Genomic DNA, 10,939 nt, shown 5'->3' on the forward strand with positions numbered 1-10,939 from the left:
GATGGATGGATGGATGGAGATAGATGGAAGAAGATGGATGGGTGGATGAATGGAGATAGATGGAAGAACGGATAGATGGATGGATGGATGGATGATGGATGGAAGAACGGATGGATGGATATAATATTTTCCACATGTCACCATTTCTTGAGTTCTCACAGTAAAAGATGTCAGGCATGTTTATGGTTTCGTACCAGGGCTTTTCAACCGGCAGCCCGCGGGGCCAGTTGTGGCCCTTTGTTGAAGTGTCTTTGGCCAACACTACGCTGTCATTATCTCATACTGATGTGTCTGAGTCAAATGCTCAGAAAATGAAACACATTTGATCAGAGCTCTGTTCATACAAGATCATGTTAAGCTACAGATGTCTGCCTCTGTCAAACGTGATGGAGAGGGATGGAGTGAAATGGGCCCTGTCTCACTGAACCACCCGTCTGACTCGTCCAAAAAGCAGTAAGACTGCAGTACAAGTGGTGTTAGCTAAGCTCACTGCAAGTGTCCCGAGGTCTCACTCAAGGTCCAAAAGATAGAAAGTACATTTAAAAGCTTGACAAACAGGCTGATACATATTTTTGTACGCGTTAACAGTAACAAATGTTTATTAAAAGTATTGCTGTGACTCAAGAATATAAGAGATTATACAAATCATGCCTTTGTTTCTGCAAGTTGACCAGAACTATTGCTGTAACGGGGTATAGATGTTACCTGCTTCTTTTTACACACCCACGGTGCATCCATCCATCCATCCATCTTTTACCTGATTCTTCTTTTTCAGGTCACAAGGGGTCACTGCTGTCCATATCAAGCAGTCACTGTGCAGAGGTGGGGACACCCTGGACAGGTCTCCAGTCCATCACATCAAGACAAACAAGACAAATAGCTATTCACTCTCTCACTCACACCTAGGGACAATTTAGAGTTACCAATCAGCCTAACATGCATGTTTTTGGTCTGTGGGAGGAAACCGGAGTACCCGGAGAAAACCCACACATGCACGGAGAGAACCACGGTGCAGTTTTACCTAAATGGTAAAAAAATTGCATTTTTGTAGGTTTTTTTTTTTACGTAAGTGAACGTCACAGTCACACATTCACTTACTGTTGGGGTCACCTTGGGGTTCGAAGTCTTTGGCACGTGGTGGGGAAGCCGAGCTCAAACTGCCAGATGATTTTGATCGTTAATTCTTTACAGCAATCACATCTCAATCACTTTGCATCCATTTTTTTGTGAAACACCACTTAACATCCATCATAAACAAGTTGAGAAAATATCTTGTGGACGAGCGGTGTTCCATCTGGACATGAACACATTTGATAACTTGAATAATAAACTTATCGTTTTATCCTTAATTTGACATTTGTTTGCTTGTACGGGACACAGTACAAAAGATATACTGTAGATATAGAACCAGTGACATATTCTAGACATTACTGTGCAAAAGATAAACAGTAATAGATAAAAAATTAATTCATTCAAGTTGATTCGATCAAGGACAGTGCAATAAACAATGTTACATGATAAAAACAGAGCAACCGTTGTTTTGTACGAAGGTTTTCAAGCCACAGGTTAATTTGCAAACCCAGTCCATGGTTGGACTTTTTTTTTTTTAAATAACAGCTAAAATAGAATTCAGATTAAATTAGAATTAAACAGTCCCCTCATACACACACCTGCCTGCTCCTCCATCCCCATGGGGCTCAGTGTTCACATATTAGTTATTGTTTCAGCCATTGGGCATTAAAAACTCTATGATCTGTAAATGTTTTTATTGCTGATGGTAAACTGTTCCAGATATGAGGCCTTTAAATGAGAAGGAACATTGACCAAATGATGTTCTGTATTTTGCAGGTTTGCAGTCTCCATCACCTGCACCTCTTGTTGCAACTCCTGAGCTGCTGACTTGTAAAATCTTTCAGTGCTTGTAAATACAACATCCTCACAGGTTTGAAAGCAGATTGACTTGCTTGGCTCCAGACAGTGACACACTATGAGAAACGAAACAGAATCGTGGCATGTGGTACAACTGAGCAGATTTTCCACATAAACGTGATCTTCTAGATGAAAACAATTTATGTTTGTCTCAATGGTTGTAAACTTTCCTAATGTGAGCCTCAAAGTTAAGTTGGGAATATAAAATGACACTCAGATATTTAAACTCCTCACTTTTTCTCGGATCAATCACAATTGAAACGTTACAGACTTTACACTGGATAGTGAAACACATTGAGACTGTTTTGTTGCCGTTCAGAGTCAAACAGTGATTCTTAAACCACTGAGACACTCCCTCCATCTCCCTGTTCAGTAGCTCTGCTGCCTGTTGCAGAGTCTTTGCAGATACATCTGCATCTGCATACGTCTGACATTTGGCGTATTTGCAACTGTCCAGTAAGTCGTTGATGTATAAACAGAAAAGCAACGGACCTAAGATGGAACCCTGTGGAACTCCCATTATACATTTTCGAAGGCTAGATTTCATTCCGTTAACTTTGACGCACTGTTCTCTATTTTTTTTTAGGTATGAGCTAAACCAATTAATAGCTAACTGGGAGAAGTTGTGCTTACTAAGTTTATGTAGGAGCATGTCATGATTCACTGTATCGAAGGTTTTTCTCAAGTCCAGGAACACTGCTCCAAATACCTTGCCATCATCTAAAGATCTTTTAATATTATCTGTAGGTAGGTTGCCAGTTCTGTAGAATAACCAGAGAGAAACCCAAACTGGACTGGACAAAGAAGCTGATATTTTCTAAATAACTAATAAGCTGCTCTGCTACAGCTTTTTTTTTAAATAATGACCACATATATAGCACAAAACTGCTGCTGGTAATCAGAAAATGTTTTACTGAATTATGATCTAATTAAGATTATTGAGCATGCGTCAGGATACTGAATTATGATGTATTAGTGCCCTCTAGTGGACAAATAGTGAAAACATAAGACGGAAACACATTTAGAAAATAGAAAAAAGCAAATGAGTCAAATAAAACAAACACACGGTCATTTTATTTACATTTTAAATAGGTTTATTCAGTAAGAATTAATAAAGTTTTTTTTATGAAATGCAGGGATGTTTCTTTTTCTCCTTATGATTCCTTTTTAATTTGCAATGGGTGGCCTTTAAAAACAAATACCAGAAAATTATCTATTTACAAAATCTGTTAACAACTCTAGCAGAATTTGTTTGGACAGTGCACTCTCCCCACAATCACAAAATATTACTTCTATTGCAAATATTCTGCTGTTCTTGGTAGAAAATATGTTATTTTACAATTTCAATCAAGTCTCTTTATTCGGTCTCCATATCACTCACAGTGAGGGAGGTATGTACAGGTGAGGGGGGGACGGGGGGGGGGGGGGGGACTGGGTGTCATGTGATCTGATGTGGAGCCTCCAGCATCTCCATCAGGAAGGTGTCGATGGGCGTGTCCCCGATTAGCTTGAAGAAGAAGAGATGCTCCAGACACTTGAGTCCGATGGAGCGCAGAGCAGGGAGGCGGAGCAGCAGTTTAGCAAACCTGCAAATCACAAAAGAGTTTACTTATTTCACAACCCACCTGCACACAGTGACTTCTATATGACATATCTGTAAGAGAAAGTTTTTATTTACTTCACTGTAGTAAGTGTTTATTTATTTGCCTTAATTTAACCAGGTCTCTTTTGCAAGAGAGGCCTGAAAGCCTGAGATGTGTTTTAGGACTGTGGGAGGAAAACCACGCAAACATAAGGAGAACATACAAACTCCACACAGAAAGACCCCAAGTCCAAACTGAGGATTGAACCCAGGACCTTCTTCCTGTGAGGCAGCAGTGCTAACCACTGAGCCATAGTGCTGCCATGATTGCTTTGTCACTTTGACGGTGGTCAAAAATAATGCTCTAATCAAGTCAGAGTTTTGTTGTGGGAGCTGTTCAGTAAACTGCTGTAACCTATTTCTTACCTGCAGTGGTGGAGACAGTGCTCAAACGCGGTACTTACGTAAAAGTACAAATAAACAGACAAAAAGTAGAGTAAATAGTAACTAGTAAAAGTAGAAGTACCACATCAACATTTTTATTTAAATAAAAGTAAAAAGTATGGTACTTGCTTTTAAAAATACTTAAAGTATTAAAAGTAAAAGTACTTGATGAATGTATTACATAATGCAATGGTCTACAATATCATTACGTGTACCCACCGCATGTATATTTCTTGTAATACATTAATAGTGTTGAGTCATTTTAATGAACAATGCTGCAGATAATACATGTTTTTATTGTGACACAGTTCACACTTGGACTTGTGATTCTGTGTGTCAGAATTTCAGGGATGAGTTAAATATCATTAATCAAAATAAGAAAGAGGAATGATTATATCTTTAAAGTTTTATTAAACACAAAGCAAAACCAATGTGTCATTTAACTGCAGTAAACACATTTAAGTAAAAGTTTGCCTGAAAAAAGGAGCATTAGACACAACTAACAAAGAAACAGACTCTGATCATTTCAACTCCAGTTTGTCATCACTCTAGTTAAAATCATGTCTATTCAACCTTGTAATGGATCAATACTGAACAATATTTTAACTTCCTGACACCATTTTTTAAAACTTGGACCTGAGTGTTGAGACATTTGGAGACATCTCTTGTCTCCTGTCCCATCATGAACTGACACATTTTAATATTGAGGCAATAATTTCTTGTTCAAGTTCAGAAGAAGTTGGTTTTCAAAGTTTTTTGAGTCCAGTCTGGTTCTTTTGGGAAAGAGAGTCCTGTGACCCAAAATGAAAGAAGCGGGTAAAAGACAATGAATGAATGAATGAATGGATGGATGGATGGATGGATGGATGGATGGATGAATGGATGGTGGGTGGGTGTCTGGCCCCCTCTTGTGTTGTGTCTTAGTCCTGTCCTCCTATCTCCTCTTATGACAGGCTCTGTCCCTGTCTGTTTTCTTGATATTTATTTGTGTTCTCCGCTCTGCTCTTTATACTTTTGTTATTCTGCTCTTTGTGTGATTTCTGTTCCTGTGTATCTGATTCTGTTGTCACTTTCCACTCACTCCTCAGTCTTTATCATTCACACCTGTCCCTCATCAGCCACCTGCCCAGGTGCTCTCATTACTCACTCTCCCTCTGTCTTAGAAAAAGCCTTTCTCTCCTCCACTCCTCGTCCGGTCATTGTTCTGTATTCACTCAGACGTCTCGGTCCTCCTCTGCCCTGTCTGTTCTTGTCCACCCGATGCTCTGCCCGTTTACTCTGATGTCCTGTTCAGTCCTGTTCCTGATCGTGTTTTGTCAGAGTAAGTTTTGCTGCATTGACAGCGTTTTGTTCTGTTGTTTAAATAAATTTATTTTATTTTAAACTTCTGCCTCGCTCGCCTGCTTGTGACATCTTAATGTGTTCTTCCTGTCCCCACCTGTCATCATTCCCAGCTGATCGTCATTGTCCTCATTAGTGTGTGTATTTAAGTCTGTGTTCCTCACTCCTTGTCAGCTGGTCTTTGTCTCTTCATGTCTACCACGCTCCTTGTGTTTCCCGGGATCATCTGTAAAAAGTGAGTTTTGCTGCCACGTCAGCGTGTTTATTTAACAAATTATATTTACTTTTACATGTGGAGTATTCACAGTGTCCTGCCTGCACCCTTGGGTTCAACCTTTAAAACACAGTTTATGACTGTGAAGTCCATGTTCAATAATCCAGGTATAAACACCAACATTTTTCAGTCAGGTCATCTGGACAGTTTCTTTTTTTGTGCTGAAACGTTTTGCCTTCGATCCAGAAGGCTTCATCAGTCAAGGAAACACACAACAAAACTGATTCTTCCTCCAACAGCTTGTCAACCAGTTTGACAAGACTGTCAACAAGGAAGAGGGCTGACAATGGAGGAGGGGCGTACCAAAGAGCCCATCTAATCACAAGCAGAACTGGTTTGTTCCACTTTGGAGTAAGCGTTTATGACAGTCTTTCAATAATCTTTCAATAAGGCCATGGGTGGTGCGTATCTTCTGGCTGATTCTCTGCAGTGGAATCCATTGTGGGTGTGTTAGTGGTGCTGCAGGTGCTCCCAGCTCAATGACGTGTGTGTATATATACTAGAATATACGTCATTGGCCCAGCTCTTCTTGAAGGCGGGTCTAGCATTACCTGCCCACTTTGCAGTGATTCAATGGACCAACTTCCCTCTCACCATTGGTTACTTTCAAACTAACAAACAAATTAAAAAGTTGCAACGTGAATGTAACTTGTAACACAACACATTATGGAAATGTAGTGTAGTAGAAAGTACAGATACTTAATGTAAAATGTAGTGGAGTAAAAGTCGAAAGTACCCACGTTTAACTCTACTTAAGTACATGTTTCGTGTATCTGTACTTTACTTAAGTACAAGTACAGTAACAAAGTACTTGTACTTCGTTACATCCCAGCACTGCTTACCTGCCAGGCTGGTCGGGGTACTTCTGTTTCGTATACGACTCCAGCGAAGCGTAGACTTTTTCTCTTAGCGCCTCCACCTCTGAGGGGTTCGATAAACCTTTAGCATCTGAAACAAACACAAGAGCAGCTTAACATCATTGTCATGTTTTGCTGGTGCATTAAAAAAATCTCCAATTTTAAATCAATCATCAAAAACTGGGCATAAACGTTGCACGTAAGAACTGTTTGTGACCACTCCTAGTGCAGACCACACTGACCTGGGTTGAACAGGACGATGGCTCGCAGGCAGCCGAGTTCTGTCTTGTCCATCTGCATGTCCTTCATTTTAGAAACCAGCTCTGTCAGGACCCTGCAGGAGTTAGCAGGAACTGAGTAACTAAATCATTTCCATCTCAAATAAATGTTATAACTCAGTTTATTTCTATTGCATGGAGAAAATAGAAAAAGTGAAACACAAGAACAATTCTATTCAAAATTGCAATTATAAAGTATATCTGTTCTTCCTCTGCTGTGAGTAAAATAAATGTATGGAAAACAGTTCAGAGGATTGTTTGCACAAAACGACGATCAGTTACAGTTTGGTCATGTGACCACTGATAAGGTCAAACAACTCCTGCTGGAGCATTTTCACATTTGCATTTTGAAAGTAAACTAAGAGAATAATAAAAAAAAAATCCCAGCATAAACCCACTTCTGCATGATTTTATAGAATGTCTAAGAACCATTTTCCATATTTATTGATGCTTTGCTCCATTTCAGTACCTGTGACCAACAAAAGGTGTCAGCATACACTTTACTTCAGAGTCGGTGTGTGAAATAATAGTTGACTTTTGAGTGTTTCCTACCTGTCAAAGATGGAGCCCACTCCTGCACTGTGAGCACTGCTTCTGTGGACATGAAGACCCGTGGCCAGCAGGATGCCATCTTTAACTGTGACTGAGCGATGTGAGAAAGAGGCGATGAGCAGCTCGTTCCACCCTGGACAGGCGATAAGTGTGTAAAGTGTGATTAAAAACAAAAAAAATCACACGGACCGATGAATCGATGTCAGTGAAATTCAGTAAAGAAAAAATCAAAAACCTAAAATAGATGTGCTGACTGGAAATTAACAACGGCTGTGAAGAAATACTAGATGCACACAAGGAAGCTGGGTTGTACAAAGAAGGTTTACTCTCATAGCAAAGTGTTTTGCGTGGCTTACGACATGCGCTCGTGTCTGCAGGCCTACCGGCTCGTAGGAGGATGACTTGGTCATCTAGAGGGAGTTCAGAGAAGTGGGGGATCCTTTTGGCCCACTCCACCAAGGTGAAGAGCTGTTTGTCTGCTGCTTGGCAGATGTTGGTGACGGGGTCGTTGGTCTGAAGGGGAACAGAGAATAAAAACCGTGCTCCATCAGTGACGTTAATATTCAGACAGCAGCTGCAGCGCACTAGTTTCTTCTCGTGACTGTGGAAGTTCAAGCAGTCTTGAATTTAATGTGCAGAGACGGACACCTCGCAAACAGCCGAGACAAACCATCAGTTTTGTTGTGTAACAAATAAAATCCGTCGGTGTCTTCTTCTTTTTCTTCTTCTTTTGTCTGCTCCCTTCTTCAAGGGTCGCCACAGCGAACTAACTCGCACGAAGACGTGCCAATTGTTTTTACACCAGAAGCACTTCTTGACACAACCACAGACCACCGAGCTGCTGCAGCCCTCTGTGTGGAGCAGAGAGCTGCCATCTAGGGCAGCTGGTGGGGGTCAAGGGCCTTGCTCAAGGAGCCAGAGTGGGGTGAATGAAGGTGGAGACAGGTGTGTGTGTTTCACCTTTACCACCCACCCACATTTTGATGTTGTCGGTCTGAGGAGTTGAACCTGCGACATTCCGATCACAGGTCCACCTTTTCTAGCCTCTGCACCACCCCCACCGGTAAATCAGTGTCTACTGTAATACATTTTAAAGGATAGTTCGGATACGTGCTTAAATTTAAAAAACTGGGTCAAGTGGAAAGTCTGTGAACAGGTAATATCTTACCTGTAGAAGATGGTCTCTAAACATGTGAACAGGTAATATCTTACCTGTAGAGGATAGTTTCTAAACATCCTCAGTTTGTTGAAATAAGAGTTTAATTCTGACCAGACTGAAGAGTCAGGAGCAACAGACTAAAGAAAGTGGATTGCTACTGTCTTTAAATAAGTCCAGTCCAAAACCTTTTATAAATGTTATTTTTTACACTTTTACACTGATATCATCATCGGGTCTACAACTGAACAAACCTTTTCACATTACCCCACTTCAAAGGATCTTCATCGCTTGAAGAGTGAGTCTCAGATGAGGACAAAAACCAGCCTTCAGAGCAGATTATGACACTGACGTGTTTAAACTGGATTTACTTTAACAAGCAGATTAACCCGTGAGAAACGTCTCCGATAAGCTCGTTTATCAAATCTTTATCAGAATGTAAAGTTGTATGTTCATTTCTGTTTTTCTTTGGACAGATCATATTCAGTTCAGTTACCTTCGCAATCAAAGACACATCTGAATTAACATTTTGAATGTTTTTATACCTGCGGTTCCCAAAGTTAGGGTTAGTGGGCCTCACAGTGGTCTCTGAAACATCAAGTGTGGGGTCTCGAGAAGAACTTCAAAAATAACATCAGCTTTAAAAATGATGGTAGTTATCGATAACTAGTACCTTAATAATTACATAAATTATTTAAGTACATTATTAATTCTCTACACTATTGCGTGATATCGTTCCACCAGATTATCACTGTTTTTTCAACAGAATGTTTGCGTTAGCACTCAAATGTGTGTGTGCTGAGCAGACTGTAAACACTCACTGTATTTGCAGATGGTGAGGCTGCAAATGTTTCAGTCAGTCCAAAATTGCACTCATCTTCCAGAAGAATCGTTCCAGATGACCTGACCTAATTGTTTAGGATTTATTTACCTGGATGATGGAGCATCAGGACCTTCAAGTGGACTGATACATTCGCAGCCTCACCACCATTAACGTATGCAATATGTCACGGCTAACGAGTTATTGGTGACTATTTATAATAATTTTGACAGAATATCACTTCAAATATGCCTAACCCACGGGTCTGCAACCTTTGGGATTGAAAGAGCCATTTCTGCCACTTCAATAACTAAATAAAATGTGTCTGGAGCAGCAAAACTTGCTTATCAACTGGTGGCCCATGGGCCACTTAGAGGTCATTGGACTTTTCTGGCCAGATGGGGTGACATTATAAAATTAAAAATATATAATGAATTTTTACATTTATTGGTATTTTTACATTTTAGGGTAAAAGGAAATACCAAAATTAGGAAACAAATGTTTATACTGAGTCTCTGCAGGCTTATGTGAGTCGTTCCCCCCCCCCGACTTAAATTTAAGTACAGTTTTTTTTATTTTAGATAAAGATCCCACTGTAAGCCTGGAGGCTGGATAAATGGAGAAGCTACATGTAATCAACACATTTCACTCCTTGTATCACAAATTTACAGAAAATTGCCAAAAACCCTTCTAGAACTCATATTTTCTGTTGTGGATATAAATAAAATAAATAAAAACATGTATCACATTAGTTTTGGTCAAAGGTTCAACGGGCCACACATGAGAGGCTAAAGAGCCACATGTGGCCCCAGAGCCGCAGGTTGCAGACCCCTTTAACTGTTATTTTATTTTAATTTTTTTTATTTAACCTTTATTTTACCAGGACAAAAAAAACCATTGAGATTAAAAACCTCCTTTTTAAGGGAGACCTGGCCAAGAAGCTGCAGCAAATATATACTGGCTGATGAGGATTTTTGGTAACTGGTTTAATGATAAGTTTACTTAAACCAGCAACATTTGGGGTCATGAGTCTCTGCAATTTTTACATTTTGCAACTTTTCTTCATACGATAGCCAGATATTAGTCATGCATCTGATCTCAAATTTTAAAACAAAAAACATTTTTTATGAGTTCTTAGGTTTAGTTGAATTGAGCTCAGTGAGATTCTTACAGAGTTGCTAGGACTGCCCTCGCTGTACATCTCTGTTTTGGGCTCCACTGCCAGCTCAGCGTCCAGGATCTTGTCCACGGGCATGTCCTCGTTAAAGCCGCTGGTGGATTCCACCTCATTCTCCCCACGTTCCTTCCCACGCTGCCGCTCTTCCTGCACAGCTGCACACACACCCACATGAGCATACACACACACAAACAGACGTGTCAAGTCAAGCACAGAATGTTTAACATCCTATTGGAGGCGTCAGCAACGATCAGCTGTAGGTGTTCACGTCGCTGAGGGACGGTTTCTGCTACAGCTGGATGAAACGAACAGAAAATGTCCTCATCAGTGGCAGGAAGGGTGCACGGAGTGTATTACTGTAAACCTGAGAAAGCTACGCTCCAGTAAATTTAATTTTTGGTACTGACTAACAAACTTTATTGAAGCAGTGTAGTGAGAAAAAAAAGACAAAATTACATTGAATATGTGTATTTTACATGAAAATTTAATGTATTGACAATCATTTTCACATGAAAGCATTTTACTGTCT

General features: G+C 40.1%; 1 protein-coding gene across 1 annotated transcript in view; it reads right to left on the bottom strand.

The window, feature by feature from the left end:
* Nucleotides 1–3,356: 3,356 nt before the first annotated feature.
* The window catches only part of rxrgb (retinoid X receptor, gamma b), a 44,394-nt gene continuing 36,811 nt past the window's right edge, over nucleotides 3,357–10,939 (bottom strand). Inside the window, exons 5-10 of the mRNA XM_037674698.1 lie at nucleotides 10,405–10,565; nucleotides 7,641–7,770; nucleotides 7,258–7,390; nucleotides 6,670–6,761; nucleotides 6,413–6,518; nucleotides 3,357–3,515 (exon numbers count right to left, since the gene is read on the bottom strand). Coding sequence (XP_037530626.1) covers nucleotides 3,368–3,515; nucleotides 6,413–6,518; nucleotides 6,670–6,761; nucleotides 7,258–7,390; nucleotides 7,641–7,770; nucleotides 10,405–10,565 — 770 coding nt within the window. The 3' untranslated portion in view covers nucleotides 3,357–3,367. The remainder of the gene's footprint in view (nucleotides 3,516–6,412; nucleotides 6,519–6,669; nucleotides 6,762–7,257; nucleotides 7,391–7,640; nucleotides 7,771–10,404; nucleotides 10,566–10,939) is intronic.

Source organism: Nematolebias whitei, chromosome 3, assembly GCF_014905685.2.
Source record: "Nematolebias whitei isolate Nwh7 chromosome 3, NemWhi1, whole genome shotgun sequence".
Lineage (NCBI taxonomy): Eukaryota > Metazoa > Chordata > Actinopteri > Cyprinodontiformes > Rivulidae > Nematolebias > Nematolebias whitei.